The 25,277-nt window shown below is 37.3% G+C and overlaps 1 protein-coding gene across 1 annotated transcript in view; it reads right to left on the bottom strand.

Moving 5' to 3' along the window:
* The window catches only part of mspo (M-spondin), a 69,891-nt gene extending 52,102 nt beyond the window's left edge, over positions 1–17,789 (bottom strand). Inside the window, exon 1 of the mRNA XM_018013008.2 lies at positions 16,941–17,789. Within this exon, the coding sequence (XP_017868497.1) occupies positions 16,941–17,427 (487 nt within the window). The 5' untranslated portion in view covers positions 17,428–17,789. The remainder of the gene's footprint in view (positions 1–16,940) is intronic.
* Between the last annotated feature and the right edge of the window lie 7,488 nt (positions 17,790–25,277).

Here is a 25,277-nt window from a genome sequence, read left to right on the forward strand (position 1 = left end):
TCAGCCCACAACGAACAGCTGCTTCAGCTGGTGTTTTAGTGGCTTTGCCTTTGGCAGTGTCATTTAATTGCTGGCCCGGCTGACCAACATAAAATGCGCCAACATATTTCAAATGTCAAGCGAGGGCAAAAGGAAATGCAGAGCGGGGGCGCTGGGGCGCTGGGGCAGCGAGGCAGGGCGTGGATGTGGGGCCTGGCAGAGCTTAAGGCGCAAGTGAAAGTGCTCTTTTTCGGGTGCTGCACATAAATTTATATTTAAAGAAGAAGAAGAGAGACCCACAACAACAACCTTAAGCAACCAAACAAACCACGCAGTTTATTAGACTGCCACTTGATAGGGCTGGGCAGTTCTTAGCCCGTAGATGGGGAGGGGAGGGGTTGTTTAAGTCGCGCCGGCTAGTTGACCTTTCGGTCTAAAGCGCGGCGTGGACGGCGTCGCTAATTGTAACTTAATGTGGCATTTTTATGAGCGCGTTAATTAAGTGAAATGTGCTCGAAAATTATGCAGCCAGCGGGGCTGGCCAGCACGTGCTACAGTTAAAGCCATCAACTTATAGCCCAGTTAACGAAACTAAGCAAAACTAGTCACGCCAAAAAAAAATATAGAAAAGAGAGTGAGAAAAAATGAAGAAAACTTTTTGACCTTAACAATAATTTACACTTACGCAGCTGGAAAAGTTAGCGCCCCTGCCACGCCCCTTGCCACAACAGGCTGCAAGTCGTTGCGGTCGGTTAACGCGACAATAAAAAACACTTTAAAAAACGCGTCTGTGTTGTTGTTGCCACCGTTGCTGTTGCTGCTGCTGTTGTTGTTGTTGTTGGGCGTAGGAAAACTTTTAATAAAAAGTAGCAGCAGCAGCAGCAGCAGCCAGGGCTTGCTCCCTGCCCATAAAGTGAAAGTGCCCGAAACTTGGGCGTGGAAATTGCAATTTCTTCTGCTGCCACTCTTTAGGGGCGGTTGGTGCGGCTTTTGGGGCGTGACGCATTGAGGCATAAATAACAGCAACATTATTCACACCAACAACAGCAGCAACACCAACGGCTGTTACCTCGGCCTCGCACTCTCTCACTCTCACTTTGTCTCTCTCCCACTCTCTCTCTCTGTCTCTGTCTTTCCACAAAACACGCCCCGTTGTATGCTATGGTTTTTGTTTGGCTGCTAAGCAAACTCTAAACTGTCTCAAAACCAAACTTGAGCACAACTTTCTTTGGCCAACACAACGACAATCACAACAACAACTACATCGGTGACAACAACAACAAGCAGCTTAGTCAACTTGACTTTTTTGGGGTTCGCGTTGCTTGCGTTAAGTTTATTTGCTTTATTTACGCTTAGCCAAGTTTTTACTTTTCTAACCGACCCCCAACACACACAAGAAGACGTCTTTCTACTCCTCCTCCTACTCTTGCTCCTGCTCCAGCTCCTGCTCCTCCATTACCCCCACTCAAAGTATATTTTTTGACGCTTTAGCGAATTTTCTTGTACATTCAAGTTGTTCATGTTCTTATATTTATTTTTATTGGCCAAAACTTTGAACGCACTTAAAATGTGCCTCGAATTGATCCAGCGCTAATAGACCTAAATTAGTAGATCACATGTTGCCAATCAACTTTAAGGTTGACTTATTTATATTTAGACCACCTTTTCGAATAATATTCTTAAAGAAAATAGAAGTTGGTACTATAGGAAAATATAAAAATTGCACTAAATAATAAAAATATATATGCGAATCGAGCCAAAAACAACAGTGCATGATGAAACTCGAACATCTAAGGCAGGATCTGAAATATATAAAATGTCTTTTAACGACCTAAAGTTGAAGAACAAAGCAATATAATATTCTACTTTCAGCTTTAAGACAATTTAAAGTTGTTATATTATTATTTTCTAACCACAAAGTCGTGCACCCTACGATTGCCAACAGGCCGAACTGTAATTGGTTTTGCAAACCCCAAAGAAATTTGTGATTTGATTGCTTCGAAGGGTTTGTCAGCCACTTGCACGACGATGCCGTGAAAATGTACTTAATATTGTTGGCAATATTTAATCTGAAGAGTTTTCACATTTAATTTGCTGTTGCTTTGCTTTGAAGTTGTCCACGGTATGGCTGTTGTTTTCCTGCGGGCTGACAAACCCGAGCCCGAACGGCAGCTACCCTGGTCTGTTTGCTGGAGACTTTGTGCGCTGATTTGTATGGGCTTCCAGCTAGCTGCGCCCACTTGAAATGCATTGCGATTACTTGAGGGATAACGGTTAATTTGTTACCCGAGCAGTCCATCATCTCATCTATCCCAGCTCCATCAGCGCCATCAGGCGATGCGATAGCAATGACTTTATCTTATTATACGCCTGATTGACCAGCAAAATTGAGCCGCCGTATGGCCATAAAAATGAAAAGTTGTATAATTTTCACACAGCACACTTTGATGGTATTCCAGCTTCTTTTCAGTGGCTTTTCCTGCTATTCGCTATTCGCTATCCACTTTCGCTATTAACTGGGGCACAAAATATTGCCACTCCCTGGGGTCGAATGCGTACCAATTGCTCACTATCAAAACTTTACCACTTTGGCCCACTCTCCGCTGTCCCCGCACCGCGCTCCTCTCTCTTCCCTCTGGCTTGGCAGCTTGTTAAATTTTATTTTTATGTCTATGTCTTTGAGTCTTGCCACATCAAATTGCTTAATTAAATGAATTTATGTTTTATTGCTTCATTGCAAGCACTCAAATTTGATGCGAGGCGCCGCCGGCAACTCCCAACAACAATTTATTCAGACGTGTCACGTAGCTCTCCACGGAGTTTCACTCCAATGCATAAAGATAAATATCTATATATATACATAGACAAAGAAATATATATAAATATCGAATTTAATACGAGGCAACGTCTGTTTTGGGCGCTGCTCCTTCGGCCTTTCCTTAATTATTGCGTTAAACTGTGCCAGACAGTCGCAGGCGCTTCGATAACACTGAGAGTGGGACACGCGTGCCTCGGCATACGCAAATGAAATATTTGTATAAAATATGTGTGTATCGAAGCCCAGACAAAAATGTCACAAATAACGTTGAGATTGGGGTTAGGTAGGAGACACAAAAATGCCGAGAATGCTGATGGGAACATATAAAAAAAAAAACGGAAAAAGCGCAAAAAAGAAAAAGACAAGCACAAGAGTACTGTTAATACAGTAAAGTCTAGAATTAAAAAAATATATACATATATCTTCAATTAAATATATATTAAAATCATATTAAGAACCAAACTAGTCCACTAGTTCGGGATATATTTCATTTATGAAATAATTGCAGGTTAAAGGCAATCTAATCTAAACAGAAATTAACTAAATATCGCGAACCAGCATTTGTGTACCAGTATTTTTAACTGCGGTATCTACCAATTGGGTGAGCTAGTCTATCGTGGTATTTTGCTCTCCTTGAACACATCAATCAAGAAATCAGTATATCATATATCCATTCATTGGCATAAAATAACAAATTTTATTGAATACATCAAATATCTATTTATATAGGAATCCATCGATCCATTTATATACCATTTCCTTTATAAACTCTGTTACCAAGTCATCAATCTGCTTATCAATTGGCTATTCTTTTTGATCGATTGATAAGAATCCATTTATCTACATACTAAAAATGCCATGTTTAAAGAGATTATTTATGTATATAAATATATATGTATACAGTCATACTTAATAGTTTGTAATCTAACTAAATTCATAATTCATTCATCTACAACAACAATATTTGTGTAGTTAAGTTTATGCTATTATCTGAGCTGCCATAAGTGCTAAAATAATTTAACAGCACAGCACTAAAATTACTTTGCAACTATGATGAAACGAAGCTCTTGGTCGGTGGAATAGTTAGCGAAGAGCGAACTCGAAACTGTTTGTCGCAACTGTAACAGAGCCTAAAAGTCAAGTCGAGTAAGCTGTTCCGATGAATGAGAGATTCACAGCTCGCATTAACTTGAGCCGAAACTTGTAATACCCACTTGGTCGGGGTTTACTCTGCTCCTCTTCTTCTTCTACTTCTGCTTCTCCTGCTGCGATAAAGGTCTAAATAAGTAGCAACTGTGCTATAATTTGTAGACATTTCTCATAGAAGAACCAGCCGTAGGGCGCAAACGAAACAGACACAAACAGAGTCGCACACATACACACACACACACATGCACACCCAGACAATCAGAGCGCATTAAGCAAAGGCAGACAAAGTTTTGTGCGTCGCGTCGGCTTTGCCACACGCATGTTGTCTGCGCCTTGTCTGCCGCATAGAGCGGAGGGGGAGGCAGGGGCGCGCAGGGGGCGTGAGGTTCACGCCCACACACAAAACGCACCCACCTGGCCAAGATTTATGTAGTCCAAAAGGTGCGCGCGTCTTAAAGTTGCCCGGAAAAAGCAATGAGCATAAATTTATGCCCCAGACAAGGGCAGAGACACGAGAAAAAAGTACCAGAAGGGGTTACAAAGGGCGTGAGTGTGCGTGTGTGCGTGTGTGTTTGGTCGCATTCGTTGTGGTCAGCATAATTAGGCTGCCATTAGCAGCAACTGTAACTTGTGGCCCCGGCATAACTCAAAAGCCAACTCCAGAATATCTTGGCCAGATTTTTTATATGGCCAGCATTTAGGCATTTTGTGTGGTCAAAAGTTTTTGGGATCTCGGCCGATTCGGTAGAAGAAGGGAGAGGCTTGCCCTCATAAATAACCCCAACGACAAGAAAAAGGAGAAAAGAAAGGAGTTGTTCGATTCGGGTTTCATTTGTCTGCCGCATGCAAATGCATTATTAATGAGCCGCTTTGTAGAATTCATGATTTATGGGTGATACTTAATTAGGATCTTTCGGAATTCAAATGGATTTCCATTCGCAACGGCTTATGCATATATTTGTATTCTGCCTGTAGTCTACTTTTAAGCGCCGAGCATTAAATACAAACAAAATTACAAAAAATAAACATGCGCACGCAAATACACACACACACACACACTCAAATACATGCAAACGCAGTCAATAGCATAAATAACAAAAACAAGAACTGTGTAAATATAACATTTAAATCAGAATCAGAATCAGGCTTTGTCGCTTAAGCACCAGCTGCCACAGTGTTGTTGTTTTATTTATTTATTTATTTTTTTTTTTTTTTTTTGTGGAATTTGTGTCATAAATATTGCAATTAAAATGTCATGATTTTTATGCCCCACAATAAAATAAAGGTAAAATTTTGTGAGATAGATAAAATAAATGGGGTAATACAGACAATGAGAGACAGTGGAAGCTCTACGGCTAGATAAAAATCAATTTATAAGTAAGGGTTTAATTTAACAAAGATTAAATATTGAATGAATGAATAGTATTTAAAGAAAGAAGTACTAGTAGATTAACGACTGCTCAATCAATTCAAAATTTATAAATATATATTACTCAGTGTCAATAATAATAAAAGCATTTATGCAATCCAAATAATATTTATATATATTTATATATGTATGTATGTACTATATATCATACCTCTCTAATAACTTTATTTTTTATTATTTTTTTTTTTTTTTAAGATATAATATAGTTTTATTGCAGCTTTTGTCGTAAACTCTGTAGCGCATTTATACCTCTAATAACTATTCACCGTTTCTCTATATTGCTAAAAAAAAGTCTAAGACCAACCGATTTCGGTTCTGCAACGAATTTATTCACAGTTGGACAGGAACCTCTTTGTAAAGTTTTTTTTTTTTCCACATCAATGAATACCACGGCTAACAGTTATATGCGAGCTTGGACAAATTCATATCCATACATATGTACATAACTTACAAACATGTATTTATTTTTATTGTATATAAAGCACAATTGGAAAATATTTCAGTTTCATTCAGATATTTCATAAATACTCTGTCTGTTTTTTATAGGGTATTCAATGATCAATCGTTTTTGTATAGTTTACCTTACTTTATTTAAATTTACTTTTTATATGTTCTGAAAAAAACTTTGAATTTATTACAGGCAAAATTAACAAAAATACTTCTTGTGTGAACAATTTTTTTGAAATCTAAGTAAACAAAAGGAATTAACAAATTAAAATTTATAATGCCTTTTGGCTATCTATCAGATTTATTTAATTAATACTTATATATATCCAATAATTTAATCAAGCACAAATCATTGCAAAGAAATCCTCTTAAGAAATTAGCTCAATACAATTAGAAATGTATAAAACACTGACATTGCAAAACATAAAGAAATAATTTAAAAATATTAAAGTATAATTGAAACAATTTACATTTTCGTTCGCTATCTCTAAGAAAAAAAAAAATTGTGCAAAAATGACTTGGAAACACCTAGAGCATAAAAGTAGAACCTAAAGGAATGTTATTTACATGAGATTCGTATTATCCCAATCAACTATTTAGCGAGTCATTTGCCAAGCAAACGAGATTTGCAGTTCCGAAATAGAACCCTGATTAATATTGCTTATATTATAGACATTTTTAATATAACTAGTTTTTTTTTTTTTTTTTTTTTTAATTTAATAAAAATAATATTTATAATTTAAAAAGTTTAAAGTACTATATTATAGACATTTTTACTATAACTAGTTTTTATTTTATTTATTTTTTTTTTTTTAATTTAATGAAAATAATATTTCTAATTTAAAAAGTTTAAAGTACTAGGGCCCAAAGAACATACAGTATATAATAATAATAATTTTCTTTAGTTTATGTTAATTTTAGATTCCATGGATGTAAATTAACAGCAGCTGCTAAGCCTCCCGCATTGTCAGTCATGTTATTAACTGCTTAATACACTGATAATATAATGCTCTGCTAAGAAGAAGCAGAACTTCGATGTAGTCTTAGTTTTACTCTCGGACTTGTCTACAACGTTTCCGCTACAAACCGCTTTCAATATTACATTAAATGTTCAAATTGAAAGTGAGCGGATATTTGAAACTACCAATTTAAAAATGTATTATTTATTATTTTAGCTGTAATCTGAAAAAATATATAGAAATATGCATTCCAAAAATATTATTGTATGCACTTTGTAAATTTAAACACTCGGGAAAATTCAGCTCAGCACATCTGAGGTATAATTAAATTGTAATCATATAGATAATGTAATCACATTACAACAATAATTGCCTCAATTTGTTGTTGCTTATTCTGCTGTTGTTTTTGTTGTTGCTGCCTGTGTTACAAAAACAAATTGCGCAATTTATTTGTAATTAGCGCGGCTAATTTATGCCAATTTGCGTAACGGAAAGCGAAAAAAAGAGTTAAGTGTGTAAACGTTTTTTATATTTATTTATATGTATATGTGTTTATTTTATGTTTTCAAATTTATTTTTTTTAAATAATTTTTTTTTATTCATTTCTTGTCAGTTCTGCGCACGCTTTTTTTTTTTTTTTTTTTTTAATTAACAAGTAAATATAATTAATTGAATATACATATATGTATACCGTATAAATAGATGTGTATGTATGCATATAAAGAGAACGATTTTAAATTGATGGCAAATTAAAATTGGTTTAAAGCGCTCAAATGCCGCATTAAAATAAGCCGAGCCTTCCGCTATATGCGTAGCACGTGCGCATAAATTAAATTATATGCTGATGCGGCTGGTAGCCCTGGCATCGGCAGCGGCAGCGGCAGCGGCAGCGGCTGCGTCGCCAGCCAGTGTTGGATAACTGACAGTATATCAAATTTCATTCATTAATTTCCATTTGGCAATGCCGCCACGCCTGTCGTCTGCGAGCAGACAGCAGCATCGCCGCCGACTATCCATCAGGGCATTTCGGCAGGGGAGCAGGGGTGGTTGGTGGGCCTGGGCCTGGGCCTAGGGTGGGGCTGGATGTGTTGGCAACACCCTAGAGTCCAACGCTCCTTGGCAGCGTGTAATTCAAAACCTGTGCGCTGTTTGCTGTTGCCTGTTTGCTGTTTTCTGTTGTCTGTTGTCTGTTTTGTGTTGTTGTATGTTGTGCTCTGCTCTGTTGCCTAATCATGTATGAATGAATAATGACACGAATTTGACAAAGCACAAAATGTGTAGACATAAAAGACAAGCAACAGCAACAGCAACAACAACAAAATTTATTCATGCACGTAAATGCGCAGCATAGAGAAGAAGTAGAAATTGAAGAAAAAGTAAAAAGAAAAAGTTGGTCGGGAAACTTGGGTCGAAGACGTAATATCCTTGCAGTCAAAAGACGTTGCATGCATTTATATATATTATTTTACATATTTATTCTTTTTTTAGCATAACAGTATTGATTCCTTCAATGAAAGTTTTAAGTGGAACGTATACCATTCTGATAGTCTTAATACTCTCACAAAGTTCAGTTCCCGTTTGACATAGTTCGATTTATAGCTCAGCTACTTCAGGCTTATATTGCTTGACAAAACTGATGTACCCTCTGTCAGGCTAGTGGCCATACAAGAACCCTACGAAAAGAAAAAAATGTGGTACAACAAATTTGTTTTGGCCGATCCCAGTGTGCGCTGTGATTTACCAAGGACGACAAGTAAAAATTGCAAAACGCGGCTCAGCTTACAGAAGCGGAAACTGGAGCTGGGCAAGCGCGTAAGCGAGTAAGCGAGGGAGTGGGCCGGAAGGGGCGTAAGTCATAACAAGGCGTGGCTATTCGAAACCCAACGTCTAGCTAAGCATATCAAAGGCGCGACGAAAAGTTAAGCAGCGGTTGCTTCTAATTACAACACCTCGGAGCGCGAGCAGAGTTGGCCAAGTAGCTGCAAGTGGCAAGACAACGCCCCGCCCGCCCCCACCGACAACTGCCTCCATAAAGCCAAAACTGGAATGGCTAACAAAGAGAGAGCAAAAATGAAGCAGCAAATTTACATTTATTATTAATGTACTTATGCTGCAGCGCACAAAGCTGTGTGCTATGATTTTAGCAGAGTATATTACATATTACAGGTATACTACTGCGAGCATTATGAATTTGTAATGACGTTTGTTACGCACACTAAAATCCCCAGAGATGCAGACCATCTGCAGAGAGTCAGAGAGTAATCAGCGCATTGAAATAAATTCATATTTTTTATTATCTTCGTAGGAGAAATATTTTGTTTATTTTGAGTTGCTTTTTCGTCTCTGTTATTATTTATAGCTTGTGCAAATTTAATTTAACTAAAGAAAATATTTTGTATAGGCAAAATTCAAGTATAATTCGAGCAAAATATTATATTCCTTACTTTAAAAAGCCTCTTTGTGGCTATGTGGATTAAATTGTATTATAATATACAGAAAAATTATAGATCTTTATCACTTTATATACTTAGTTGAAAAATGTTTCTTTTCAGCTCTTCCTAACATTCTAATCTAACATTCTGTTAATGGCAGCTCACAAGTGTTAACACCCCTTAACATAAAGTTAAATATTTAGTGAATATATCTTGAGTTGCAATATATTAAGCATTTTTACATCATATAACATAACATAATGCTAATGGCGTTTTAAAAATGTTAACACAGTGTTAAAAAAGCTCAACTTTTAACTGTATATATTGAGATAGTAAATAAAGAAGAAGAATTTAGAGCAACTTGAAGAAATAAACAAATATTTTTTTATTTCAAATAAAACAAACTAATTTCTAATATTTAATATAAATTTATAAATCAATAAATATATTATACACTTCTTATTTAAGTATTGATAAACAATTAAACTCAAACAAAATGAAGCTACTTAGCAGATTTTAGAGCTGGCAGCCAGTCTAGCTGAATAGCCATGAAAAGTTAATACATTTATTTTTAGAATTAATTTCACTTTACCTTGAACCCAAAGCCCCGAAGTCGTCCTGAGGGCAATCGAATCTAAGGTCACGAAATAACAAATTATTTGCCTCTCCTTTGTTTTGCCTTGGCAAAGCATGAGTTTAGCTTTTGCTGACTTATTTAGAAGAAAAGTATGACCTACCCATGAATGCTCGAGCTATATGAATCAAAAAGTTATTCCTACGGAAAGAGCATTGCAGCAGTTCTCTACCCAGACGCACTCACACTCACACACACACATGCATAAATTGATTGCTATTGTAGTTTTCCACCGAGTTTGATTGGGCGAAGCAGACAAGCGCCTTATGATTTCCTCTTTGTCTCATGTTTCGCTCGTCCTTTTTGTGCGCTGAGTGCGTGTAAAAAATTGCAAACATTTAAAGTTTGTTACGAGACGAAACGCAAAACTTTGCCAGCAACAAGAGCAAAAGGTGCAATGACATGGCCCAGACCAGACTGAAGGCTGAAGGCTGAAGAGCAGCAGCTAGAGTGCTGCCGGCTGAATATGTGTCTATGGGGGTGCATAAAATATATCACACACGCACGCACACATGCTCAGACTGTGGGTGGGAATTAGGCGCATGTTATATTTATGAAGCACACATATAGAGCTGCGGAACTGGCAAAAGCTTTTTATAATTCATTTGCAACCAAAAGCAACAAACATTTTTGGCATTTCATTTGCGTAACTAGGTGGCTTAGGGTCGGTAAGAGGACGGGGCGGAGGTGGGGCGGAGTTGGTGTAAGGAAGCTTGCACAATAAAAAAGGAGGCGTGAAAAAGCCGCAGGCTTAACATTTAACACCAACTACAGGAGCACGCACATCCCAGAGGCCAAGGCCCAACAGGATCATGGCCAGGACACGCAGGCAATTAACGCAACGCTCAGGCAGCCAGGGGCACGTGATAGCTGCAGTATAATGTCAAAAGGAATTACGGCCTACTTCAAGGTCTTCAAGGCCAAAGAAGCTTGTCCTCGTTTATGCCCACGGACACAGGCAATTCTTGTTATTTACCATCTAGTTTTATTGAAGCACTCATTCGCGTTAGCATTGGCTGCCTAACACAGGCGGATAGGCCGGGCTGCACAATTTACATTTAGCAAAGGACACAAAGCGCTGTTTGTCCCCTCTCGAAATCAAAGTTTTTGTTCGAGTGGCTCGATTTGAAATGCACTTGCGAGCGGGCAGCATTTCATTTGAAGCGGCACAATCAAGGCTGCAAGCAGGGAAAGGCGCAGCGAGCATATCCTGGCGAAAGCACTTGAGAATTGAGAAACAAAAAGCACTGGCAATGCAATAAAACTGGCGAAATAGAGAAAAAATTTTATTTATTTTCACAGAACTTGCGCTAAACAAAAAGTGTTGAATGCCCCATTCGGGCCAAAAAGTATCCAGCACAAAAAGCAAATAGCTTCAAAGCGAAAAAAAATAATAAAATAAAAATATGAGATACTTGGAAGATAATCAAGAGCCGCGCAACTGAGACATATCCTAGATGGAGCAGAAGATGCAATAGTATAAAGATTAAAGCTCTATCAGCTAATGTATATGAACAGATCAATAATATCTTGGATTTGATTAAATATTTTATAAAAATGTGATTGACTGAATCAGCTATGCTTGCATTATTAATTTTTCTCTTGATTAATTATAAAAATATAAATTATGTATGGCCTCACACAGCTATAGCTTTTAATTCTATTTCAATCTTCCTTATCCTTATCACTTGTTAAAAACATTTGGAGTATTCTTAAATCACAATTGTAGTATTCAGATCAGATCTTCCGTTTAATTATTGCCTTCTTTTTCTCTTCTATCATATATAGGAAATCTCACAATTCCAAAGTATCTATTTCTACCTCTCTTTTGATACAAATTTACTACGCTTATAGAAATCTTTTCTTCAATTCAATACATAAAAATATTCTTAAAAATGAAAATATTAAAAATAATATTTGGCAAGCTCAAAATATCAATTTTCCTACTCTAAATTATCACTACTTCACATTTCCTCTACTATTCGGCTTTTAACCAATAGTTTCTATGGCGTATGCCGGCCCACGCTTATAGCGAATATACCCCATTATAAACTTCATGCTTTAGCGGGTACTGGAAAAATATGTCGTTGGCATTGCAACTGGCGCAATGTGTCCGAATCGCGTTCGGGTTCGGCGGCTAGCTGGGTTGCATGGAGGCAAAAACTTTATTTTGGTTTCAATTTGCGATAAAAACAAGCTGCAAGTTGGCCAAAACAGCGGCGCCCGGGCAGCAGGCAGGGGGAGCGGGCAGCGGGCAATGTCACCAAATGAAATTTAACAACTCGCTGGGAATACGAGCGCGGGTGCAAAGGACAAGCCGGTCGGCGACTTCGTCGTCTTGGGTGCCATGACTTGGCACAAAAGGCACAAGAAATGCATTTGCTGTTGTCGCTGCTTGTTTTTCAACATTCATAATAAATTTGCAGAGCACAAGCCCACGCCCACGCCCACGCCCACGCCCTGGTCGAGCCCAGGGCAAGAAAAGTAAAACAAGAGCAGCTGCAACTGCAACTGCAGCTCCCAGAACACTTTTTTCCTTGTTGTCCCGCTGCTGTGCTAGCTCATTGCTCGCCAGTTGAAATGTAACGGATGCTGAAATTTATACATGCATACATAGATATATAGGTATGTAAGCATCTATAAACAGGATATGACAGGCAGCAGGAAGCTGTCTGCCAGCTATCCCAAGTGCAGCTTCTACTAATTCAGCTGGTTTTTGTGCTTCCAGCTTCCCGGGCTGCCTTTGGGCGTTTCTAAACGCCGCCTCGGAGCCTGTTGAGCAACAAAAACAGTTCCTCTAAATATTTGATGCTCTGCATGAACTGCTACGCATATTTATTGACAAATATGCGCATTGCACGTAAACGAGAATCCTGCGAAAATACTTCAGGATGCTCCGCAGCATGGCAGCATATTTGTTTAATTTAAAGCTTTCCGTTTTGCTTCTTCGCTCTGTAAGCATGACATAACTTTCCTTATCTACTTGAAAACCTTCTATTTGCTTGTTCACAAGACCAAAACTATGTATATAAAGCTGGTTTCTCATTCCCACATCTTAATTTTTAATCTTTACTTAAATTTGAATTTCTTATATACTATATATATTGTTTCAAAAATATTTAATGAATATATGTTTAATACAGTTGCACGTCGTTCATTTGGCTCAAAATTTTATTTTGATTTGCTTCAAAGTCCTCCTATTCGAATGAGGGCACGCTGTTTAATTGATATTAATTATAGATTCATTTTCATATATAATACTATACTACTATATAAAATCTGAGCCAACACAATTTTGATTTTTTTTTTTTCCTTGAAAGAATATGAAAAAAAAGCAAGCTTTTGCTTGGTATATATTGCAAAAAAGAGAATTTCAAAAGAAAAAAGAAACAATATCGGAGACCAAATATCAATATTAATTTTATTATTACATATAAACGCCCAAGGTTTATAAGAGTTTTTCAGCTAAAATTACATATGTTCGCATGTTTGATCAGTCTGTAGTACCTGCAAAATTTTTCCATGGATCAGGCTTTACACATAAGGCTTTTATTGCGTTTTCCCTTCAATTTTTTATGCCATTCACGCTAACTTTATTAGCGATTTTTTAAGACCAAATAAATTTCAAATAAATAAAGCGAAAATAAAGGCTATATAAAGCTAGGCACAAATAAAAGATTGAGTGGGTGTACAATTTTTTATTTATTAGCAATTCACATGAAAAGAAAGGAATGAAAGTGGGAAAACTTTTCAACGAAAAGCATCAAAAATTTATCGCTCGCAATGCTCGAAATTGTCAAGTCAATATTTTAAACATAAGAAGCGCATTATTCGCATTATATCGGTTAGTTACGGCCAGCGGAGAGTACGGACTGTAAATCTGTGGACACACAACTAGCACGAGTTGCGTATAAATCACGTATACGCAATGTTTTCCAATTGGTGAATACTATAAATTACAGCGTCGACACAATAAACAACGCAGACGAGATGAGAAAGAATGATGGAGAGGGGAGAGAGAGAGAACGTTCTAAAGCTGAAAATAAACCGCAAATGCGAGAGAAGAGTGAGAAGCAGGAGGGAGAGAAAAGGAGAGGGAGAGCACTCAGCAATGCTGCATTTAATTAGAAACGACTTTAAAGTAGTTCTGAGAATAATGTTACTTAAATAAACTTGACAGAGTTTCTAGTCGAAGTTTTCGCATATTTTACATATAGTTTAAGTTTAGTTCTTGATGCATTGCTTACCGTTTGTAATGCTCAGATTATAATCTGGCAAACAAAATCATAAATAAACAAAAGTCTTATAAAAAAAAAAAAATGACTCAACTGAAGTGCAACAGCGCGAAAATCAAAACATCAAAACTCAGCAGAGCCCCAACAAGATGAGCAAGAGACAGAAGAAGAAGTAAAAGAACATGAAGAAGAAGAATAAGAAGGAGAGGAATAGCAACAACAACAACAATAATTGAAAAGAAGCAGCACAAGAGTAGCTTTTGAGCAACAACTTTATCCAATTCCTCGCTGCGCTCATGCCTTGTCCCTAGGGTATGTTCACTGTGTGAAGAATGATGTAACGGTCGAAGGTCGAAGATATTTTTAGCATGAACCAGATATACGTTAGGCGTGTCTTATAAAAATAAATTTAATTATATTATGACAAACAGGGATAAAATTAAGCAGAGAATGTGTAAAAAATATATGTTAAGATAAATTGATTAGATATATGTATCGTATAATTAAGAGAGTCTTACAAAGTATTATGATATAAAATGTGAAAGCATTCTTTAACGATTATATTAAATGATTATATATTTTTGTTTGTTTTTTTTTTTTTTTTTTTTTTTTTCAACTACATTATCCTCAGCAGAAACTAATTATTTAACCTAATATGATATTGATAAGATCGGTATACATATATATTTATCTTGCCAAAATAAATCTGCGAAATGACAGATTTTGATCAGATTTGTATAAAATATAAAGCACAGGTCTGACTACTCTATCGTAAACAACTTATAAGTTATATGTAGATAGATCTATGTTCATGGACTAAAAGTTAGAGTAATTCAACTTCATTATATATGTATGTTCATTTTGTTTCTCGTTCTACTTTCCTTTTTGTTTTTGCTCAACGCTGAGGCAAGGCATACAGCGCCTAAGCACGTACAAATCGCATTTCTTAGGCGATAGTCTTATCCTTTTTTATGGCTGTGCGGGTGTATGCGTGTATGTGTGTATGTGTGGGTGTGTGGGTGTGACTGAAAGTATGCTACGGCAAAAGGCAACGCTTGTTTGGCTGTCAGATTTACTTGTCTACTCTCGCATTGCCATTCCCTCGCGCTCCCTCCTTGGTGCTATGCATCCCTCTCTCTCTATCTCTCTCTCAGCCACCCACTCTCGCTCACTCCTTTATGCTCCAAGTGTGTGTCTGTGTGTGCTATAAATTGACAGCTAAATCTGCAAAAACATGATAAGACTAGCGACATGCCAATGCGGCCAAGGACTCCCTCCGCAACCCTGCCCCGATGTGTGTGCTATCTGTGTTTATATCTGTATCTCATCTATTTGGGCCAGGCCTCTATATCTATCTACTTAACCCAACAACAATATAAACAACAACAACAACAACGACAACAGCGACAGCAACAAATACAACCAAATATTTTGGGCTGCGAAATTGCTTTTCGATTTATTTTTATATGTCTGCCAAGTTGCGAGCATTGTGACAAATTAGTCTTAACTTTTTTCTCTTCCTGCTTTGTTATTGTTTATTGTTGTTGTTGCCGTTGTTGTTGTTCTGTTTTTGCCAACTTGGCAAATTTTTATAAGATTTTTATCAGTCCCCAATTCTATAGAGCAAACAGTTAGATTCTCAGCTAAGCGTGGCCAATAAATTCAACTGATTAAACTCTTGATTAAACGCTTATATATGATTATATACGAGGAAAGGATACAAAATTAAATTAATTTTATTTACTGCTTTGTTATTCGTGAAAATATGAAATACAAAAATAATCATTTGCAATCTTGTGTCAACATGATTACTAAATATTTGACTAAATTCAATATCAAATACGAATAGACCTTAGAAAGAAAATCGTAACTCAAAAACATCTAAAACGCTTTTAAATATTTAAAAGACAACAAACATATTAATATTAAATAAAATGTATTTAATGCATGAGATACTTAGTTAATTAATGTGTTTAAAATATATAACACAAGAAAAGTAAAGAGCAAATTAAATTTTTAATTTAGAGACGGAATAAATTCTGACGGACAAGAAATGGAACAAACAAAATTAAATAGAAAATGTTATTACTAAAATAAATAAATAAAAGATACATGTTTAATATATAAAATACTAAGTGTATACTAAGTATTAATCTCATGCTCTCTTTTCATTCGTACTTTTATTTTATATATAAGAAATATATGTATATTATTTCTGTAAATTATATAAATTTTTTGTATTTTGTGTATAAAATATAAAATATTAAATTTACACTATAAATTATAAAATATAATTATAATATATAATTATAATACATTATAAAATATAAAATACATAAAAAACTTAAAATAATTTAGTCATAACATTTTCATTTTAATAAGAATTTAGTTATAAATATAATTTTTTATAGGTTATTTTCATAGTGGAAATACTACAATACATAGAAGAATACTATACATATTAATTTCAGACAGATAATAATCACATTTTATTCTGCCTCACACATTACCTGCATTATCTCATAAAAACACCTACGAAATATATATTTATCATTTTAATTGTTCTATAATTTTTCCCTAAATTGGCAAAAGCCTATGTAAACCTAATTAAAATTTTCCACAGTCCCACCAATATACCCGTTTTACACATTTTAAATTACTCGAGAGCTAAAAATGAATCGATACAAACTATTCCAGCTGAAGAACCAAACGAAACTTCATAATGATTAAGTTTCCACATGTTATTTCAGGTGTGTCTATGTTTTATCTTCTATGACTAGGACGAGGGAAACTTTTTAGCAAAGCAAAAATTGCGCTCAACGAGGATAAATGAAAACATAAACTTTGGCCGCTCTTACCTAGGGTCTTGGTCCATTGGGCAGTGGGCCGCCAGTCCGGATAGTGCTTGGGGAAGAGTTCGCGCGTCCAATAGGTGTGCAGGACGACCTTATAGACGGCCAGGCGGTCCAGAGTGCAGCCCGTTAGGGGGGCTGGCTGCGTGGCTGCGGCCGGGGCTGCGCTGACGGCTGGCGTATTCTGCGTGGGCGTGGCATTGGAATCCGTGTAGTAGTAATTGCGGTAATTGCCATTCACATTTGCATTCGAATTGCCAGTGTCGAAGTTTATGAAGTTTTGATTGTCGAGATTTTGTCTTTGTTGTTGCTGTTGTTGTTGTTGTTGCTGCTGCTGATTGGCAACGGTATAGGCGTATATAGCCGGATTTGATATGAAGGATGCACCGTAGCTGTTGCCGGACTGTGCTTCGGATGCAGCAGCGACGGCAAACGCAAGCAGCGAGCAGAGCATCGCTACCAGCAGCTGTTCGAATTTGAATTTCGCTTTCATTTCGCTTAATTTCGAATCTCTTGTGTTTCTGCTGTTTTTGTCAACTGCAGCCGCCTGGTTTATTTATAGATTTTGGATTATTTTCTGCTTTCTATATCTTTCTCAACTTTGTTGTACACTTTTACATTGGCCGCTGCTTATAAATAAATGCACGCACACACGCACCGACACAGTCACTCACACATACACACACACATGCAGGCGCGCACATGTGTAACGCGCGCGTGCTTATTTTTGGGTTCCTTTTTCCCTGTTGAAATTCACGTGGCAGCGACGACGCGTGCGATTCCAATGGGCTACGACGAGAGCATCGACAACCGCTTACTTGCAAAGTTCGTTGCGTACTAAATGCTGAGCGCATGTTGCGGCAGTCGCGGCGACAGCCAAATATCACCCAGCGACAGCATAACGGCAGTTATGCAGCGAACAGCAAGCAGTGAGCAAAACAGCCCGGCAGAGAGAGAGAGAGAGAGCGAGCGAGCGAGCGAGTGGAGAGAGTGGCCGCCGGCTGGTACTTTTACGCTCTGTGTTGGGGAAATTTCTTTTCGTGTTGTGTGCGAGCAGAAAAACGAAAAAGCAGCCTGTTGAGCTTTGGCTACAGCAATGTGCGTATCACTCATGTTGTTGCTGTTGTTTCTGTTGTTGCTGCTGCTGTTGTTGACCTCAAGGCTTTGGGCACATTATTGCACATTTCCTTTTCGGCATTTGAATGGGCAGCGTTAATGAAGCGCTACTTGTCATGCAATTAACGGTAACTACCAAAGCGCCGACTGGTATGCAATGCCAACTGTACTTAGCGGCACCAACGACTCACAGAGCGAGCGAGAAAGCAACAACAACAACAGTTGCCAACAATGAGCGCAATTTTCGATTAAAATCAATTGAAGCACTTTAATTGCTACAATTCAATTAAACAACGCGCTAATGGACAATGCACAACTAAGTAACAACAACAGCAACAACAACAACATAAACAATGACATCGATTTGAAGCGTGGGCCTTCACGCACACAGGCTCACACACACACACACACACATAGTTGGAAATGAAGGGAAATTCTGGTTAGTTTTGCGTCGAAATTACTTTTCAATTCTTTGCGCATTGTTTGTGGCAGCTTAAGTGGAGCTTGTCAAGCCGAAACTTTTAGTCCAGGCGCAAACACAAAAAAAAAAAAAAAAAGAATCACTTACCTGGATCTTACACCCAAAAACTAAAGACACTGAAAAAAAAAAATAATGTAGTTTAAGCGAGTGCACAGGAATAACGTAAAGTAGTAAAAACCTACGGTAATTCATTCCATGGCATTTGCTGATCCTGAGCGGCTCTAAGGGAAATCAGTGTGGCCAACAGGTTTGTTGGAAGTACATAAAAGATATTTGAAAAAAATATATAGGAATTCAATAATTTACTATTTTTAGGATGATATGATTAATTGTAGATCTAAATTAAATTAATAAATTGAAGCACAAACTGTATTCAAATCTGATCGGCAAAAGTATTACCTTTCAAATTTTGTAAATTTCAATTTATTTTTCTCGATTTTAAACTAAATTTTTTCTTGTTTCCATTTCACTTTGAAAATGGCAGCACTGAAAAGAATTATGGAAAAATATATTAAACCATTTTAAAAGAAAAACCATTTTTTTTTTTTTTTAATTTGACAAATATTTCAAGTTAATAAACTTCAGGAAATATATAACATTAATTATATATTTTATATAATTACATTAGTTTTATATTACAATTGTCTACACTTATATAATTTATTTCATAATACAATTTAATTAGTTAATTATTATCAAGAATATAACTTTTTTGTTTTTTCAACTATAGTCAACTCTAGTTATGTTCAGTGTACTTTCCACCCAATCTCTATAAACGCTGCACACATAATTGCTATTGACACACACCAACACACACTTAAATACCAAACACTCACACACACACACACTCGCGCGTGCACACCTACGCTCAACACAATTATACTATCCGAAAATGGCTGTTTTGGGGTCCTCGAACAATTATGTGTTGCACTTAAACGATTTGCACGTGATGTAGATTGTGTCGTCAACTCCCATATGAATACAACAACCGAACAGCCACCCATTTGCTTCATTACCCCCACCCCCGCACTCACCAACCCCCTCTCTCTCTCTCTCTCTCTCTCTCGCTTACACCATACACTGTAATCCTCTGCACGCTCGCGTGCTTCTCTATGTAAATTGTGCGTGCGTGAAATTTATTGCAGTTAATAATAATTGTCCATTTACAATTCGTATTGTCCGGGCTGTCGTGGCCACGCCCCCGACGACCACAGCGCCCACTTGTGGTCAATTATAAAGGACAATTTGCTTTTTGTCTTAGACAGGTTGGTAGTGCCCATGCGAGAGTAGCTAACGGTCGAAGGGGGAGTGGGGGTGTGGCAGTTGCCCCTCTGGGAGGCTTTATTGCGCCTTAAATGCCGTCCATTAGTTGGAAGCTTTACTGTTTTATGAGCCACAGTTAAATTTATGCTTATGATGTGCTAATGTTTCTAATGTTCATTTTGTGCTTTGTTTGCTTAATGGCCAAGTAAAAACATTGCCAAACCAAAAGAAAAGCCCAAATTGTGATTAATTTGGGTAATATGTGGGATGATTTAGACCTTGAAATCGCTAATATTGAAGCAGTCGAATAGAAAACAGCATCTAGTAGGATATACATGCATATTCAAGAATCCAACACATTCAAATTGAACAATACGATTCCTTAATAATAATAAAAACTAACAGGTTTCCATGTGATCATTAAACCTACATTGCAGCTTGTAACACTAATGTGTGCCACCACTGTGAGCTGCTGTAGCAGCCAATATATAGGGAAATTGCGCTCAGCAATTACGCTCTGCACAGCCATTGCACAGGCGCACTGTGCACTCGCTCTCGCTTACTCTCTCCCTTTATTCGTCTCTCCCACACCTGTACACACACTCACGTACACAGTTGCACGCGGCATTGCGTTTCATTGAGTAAAACTGAAATCGAAAAAAAAAAAAACAAAAATTCATTCGTGCATATTACACGCAAATGTGCTGTACGGATAAGTTGAGTTAAAAACACACACACACACGTACACACGATATATGCATGCAAGCAGCGCCAATGAGCTTTGGCTCTGGCTTTGATTTCCGCTTTCATCTATTTGACTTGCATTCACCTACACCAACATACACACTCATACACACGCTCGCAAACAGCTGCAAAATTCCTAATAAAGTTGGCATTTGCCAAACAGAGACACAGACGTGCAGACAAACAACAACAGAGCAACCCAAGGGCCGCTGCCCCCGCCCTTCCTTTCCCTTCCCATTCCCTTGCGCGCATCACACACCTGTACCGTTATTGTTGTTGCTTTTATTGAATGTTGAGCAAAAAGCAGCCAAATGCAACAACAGAGGCAGCAGCCGTGGCAGGGGCAGCGGCATCAGCAGCAACGCAGAATCGTAGCATACGTGTGCATTCCCCACCTGGGACACCTTACATTTGCATAAAATAAAAACTTGTGCGGGTGCTGCTGGGTATTTCTCTTTTTTTTTTTTTGTGTTCTCTTCTTGCTTTTTTTATTGCAGCGCATTTTTTAGTTGATTTGCGTTGTTTTATTGCGCTTTATCCAATTTTTGCTGTTGCTGTTGCTATTGTTGTTCGTGGCAAGGCAAATAAATAAATCCACTCAAAATAAATGCAACCACAGCAATAGCAACAACAACAACAAGAACAGTAAGCATGGCTGCAACTGTTATTTTGTGTGACGTCACATTACTTCTTGTTGTTTTCATAGACTTCGACTTTGGCTCCGTTACGTTTTACAGTTATTTATGCGAGGCAGCCAAAAGCTTTACAGTAGCAGCAGCAACAACAACAACACTCTGAATGCTTATCGTGTGTGTGCGCGAGCGAGAGGCCCTGCTATTGGTGCTTTGTGGTTGGCCATTTCGGAACATTCGATTGCGACGCGTCTGCCATTTGAGTGTGCTGTAAATTTGACAGCTTTTCGATATGAAGGCGGGGATATTCGCCTCCATTTATTTTGGATTTGGATTTTCCATTTAGTTACAATATTGATAAAGATAAAGAAAGCTCTTTTCATTTTGTCTTCTGATTGTTTAATTTAAATGCGTTTATTTAATAGCAAACAAATTGGCTTATTTCATAAAACACACACACACACACAAATTTTATAGTCGGCCTATTTAATAATTCAATATTTACGCAAAATATGTTAATTGAAATTAAAAATGATTTCCTTTAATTGAAACGTTAAAAAGCCTTTCAGCAAAATGAATTTTTTGAAAATAAAAAATCCATATCTACATATTTTATCTATTAATTCACTTTGATTGATTACACTTTGCATTTTTTTTCTATTTGTTGCTCTTATTTAACAGCACATAGTTTTTTGACGTTGCCAGACTAATTAAACTGTGGCATTTACTTAAATCAAGTTAGGCTGCGTCGAGCCATAAAAAAGTTGCATCAAGGCTTTTGCAACTGATGCGCATTAAGCTGTTTCATAACGGTAAATTTAAGCTGAAACAAGAAGAAAAAAACAAACGAGCGTTAAAACTGAAGGTAAAAAGCGCTGCCAGAGTGGGTGGATAAGAGACAAAGAAAGAGAGAGAGTCTGAGAGAGAGTGAGAAGGAGAGCAGAGACAGAGACAGAGGCAGAGGCCCGCTGCCTGTGTGCATTTTAATGAAATGGCAACTGATTTAAAGCGCTGCCCCAAAAACCAGTGAACTGTGTGCGTGTGCCTCTCCATGAGTGTATGTGTGTGTGTGTGGGTGTGGGGCAACAGGTCTGAGTTGCATTTTCATAGCATACTTTTCAGCGCAGCCAAAATGCGTTATGCATGAGCACTTGCAACTGCAGCCGACCAGCGTCTGACACAGTTAGGCATCAAATTATGACAGAAGGCTCACCCGACCCCGCCACGTCCATGACCACGCCCACGCCCACTGCCACTGCCACCCGCAGTCTGCCTGGCAGCACCAACTATAAAGGTGCTGCAGCTACATTTAATGACTTCTGCCTCTCGCGCGGCCCGTGCGCCGTCTCGCTTGCTCTTTAATTTGCGCCGCATTCAGTTCAAAGCAACGTCGAAATTTATGCAATTAATGTGCCGCAATGCATTTCCCATGCACTTTGACACTTGCAACATTTTCCTCAATTTTGGCTCACTTTTTCCTTCCTCCCTTTTTCGCTTTGCCTCTTTTTCGACTTCTGCCAAATAAAAGTGGCCAAATTAGCTTTGGCTCAAAGTGGAAGCCAAGCGGCGGCAGCGGCGGCGGCGGCGGCAACGGCAACGGCTCTCGACCAAAAACTGACAGTGACAGCATTTTGGTTGGATTCGGGTCTACGTGAGCCCCGTTTTAATTAAGCGTGCCAAACGCCCCGTCCAAAAAGTTTGTAAGCCGGGGCGGCTCCCACTCCGCTATCCCCTCTCCATTCCCACACTTGTCCTGAAGTGCAACACTCATAGAGGCTATAGCGCTTTCTCTCTCCGAGCACTCTCTCTCCCTCTCTCTCTTCCTCTCTCTGTATATATAGATAGCCATCTCTATCTGTCCCTCTCTACCTCACTCCATTATATGGCTGCTGTCACTTGTTCGGCCTCAAAACGCATTTGTGGCTTTGTTTATTACTCTCACAACTCGTTGTTGTTCTTGTTGTTGTCGTTTTTGCTGTTTGGGTCACAGCGAACATGGCCAACAAGTTTTGTCATGTGCGGTTAGCCAGAAATGTCGTTGTTGGCAGTGCATTATAATATAGAATACCTGCGTGCCACCTACATAATTAAACCAAAAATATACAAATATATAAAGTTATATAGTTATATGCGATGCTCTATGGGTGGGGAGTTCCAGTTTTAAATAATAATTAAATAATTTAATACAGTTATGAATATAATATATTATATTTCGATAAATTTAGAAGAGAGCTATGAGAGATGACAATTTTCTCAAAAAACTTCGGAATAGCAGATAATAATATAATAATGAGAGAAAGAAGCAGAAACAGAGGGAGATAGATAGAGAGAGGGAGAGCGAGAGACAATCTAACAAAAGATATCGATATGTAAACAAAAGAACGCTGACAAAGCAGAGCAAAAATGGAAATATGCGCAGGAGGTATAAAGCGAAATCGATCTATCAGCTCATTTATAGCCTGATTCATGATGTAAACGGTTAAATGTAATACTAATTAAGTGTCTGTCAATTAATATCAAATTGTTGACTTACGATGTAGCCTTGAGTTGTCTATGGACTGATAATTCCACAGAGTAAAGAGAAGTCCTCAGCTTTATAAAAATGGTTAATATGAAACAAATATTAAGAGCAAGCAATTATAATTGAAATACGATTATTAAAAAAAAAAAAAAAAAATACATATTGCTAAAATGCAAATTGTTCAGATTTATGTTCACCCGAAACTCCCATCAGGGCATCGAGGTATCTGTGGGGTCTGTGGGTTCCATGGCTCAAATGGCTTCGGGCAGATATTGTCGCGTCATAATTAATTAAATTAAAATGATGACACAGCAAATCGCATTTGTCGATTGTTCAAATTTTGCCCGTCGCGTAATTATCGAGCATAATAGAAAATGTATTCTACCCATTTCCTCTATTTTCGCGCTGTAACAACATTTTCCGCCCGCTCTCGAATCTAATTGAAATTATGCAATTTGCGGTCGCCCAATTGAGCAGCCAATGGACAATACTACAACAACAACAACAAAAACACCAGCAATAACAACAATTGGAAATCCTTTATGCGAGCTTAAATAATTTTTAATTGATTTCCGATGATTTGGACAGCAATTAATGAAATCAAAGAGAGGGAAACGGCGAGACGAAAGAAAGAAAATCAGAATGCAAACGCATGGAAAATATGCATATAAATATTTTTTTATTATTTTAAATCTAATTATTATAAAATAATTTCACAACAGCCGCCTGTTACGTCATCAGCCCGAGCAAAGAAAAAAAGAAATCAAATCAAAATTTATTTGGGAAAAGCATAAAAGTGAAATATACATAATCGTGCAGGCAAACAAAACACATTCGAAAACAAATTTACATACATACGCACATATAAATTTTTATATATAGATGTGTGTTTATCATTATTTGCTTGGAAGCAAGCAGAATGAAACGAAACGAAACGGAACGGAACGGAACACACACAACGCCGCACGACCCATAAAGATCCACAAAGAATAACATTTCTGACAGCCAACAACACAAACAGCATAAAACAACAAGCGAGACATGCGAGACTACATGCTAGACGGCCAATATACCCTGGAATGAATGAAAATTAAATGGTATGAAATGAATGTAATGGGGCTGGACGAGTTGTTGCCAATAAGAATATAAGGAAATGGTGGTATAGTTAACTATCGATACTTTGCAATTATAGCATTGATACTTAGCTATAGTGTAATATATCTCAACGGGAATGTGCTCAAGAGAAGGAGAAGAGAATTTAGTAGTAGAGGGCAAAGCGAAAACGATAGCAGCAGATATAAAAAAATAATAATAATACAATTTTTTAAAAATTTTAAAATATTTTTTAAGTATTAAACAATTTATTAATAATAATGATAATAATATTAGTATTTTTTTTTTCAATTTCAATTTATTTCACTCTTTGTTATATTTACATGATATTGTGAATGGTATTTTACAAAATTTTTTTAACTAGAATGAACTAGAATTTTATTATAAAAACTTGGAATATATTTTAAAAACTATTAATCAAATTTTTTTTTTTTTTTTTTTTTTTTTTTTTTTTTTAAGCAATGATATTAACA

The sequence above is a fragment of the Drosophila arizonae genome, chromosome 5 (genome assembly GCF_054131065.1).
Source record: "Drosophila arizonae isolate 15081-1271.41 chromosome 5, UAZ_ARI_1.0, whole genome shotgun sequence".
Lineage (NCBI taxonomy): Eukaryota > Metazoa > Arthropoda > Insecta > Diptera > Drosophilidae > Drosophila > Drosophila arizonae.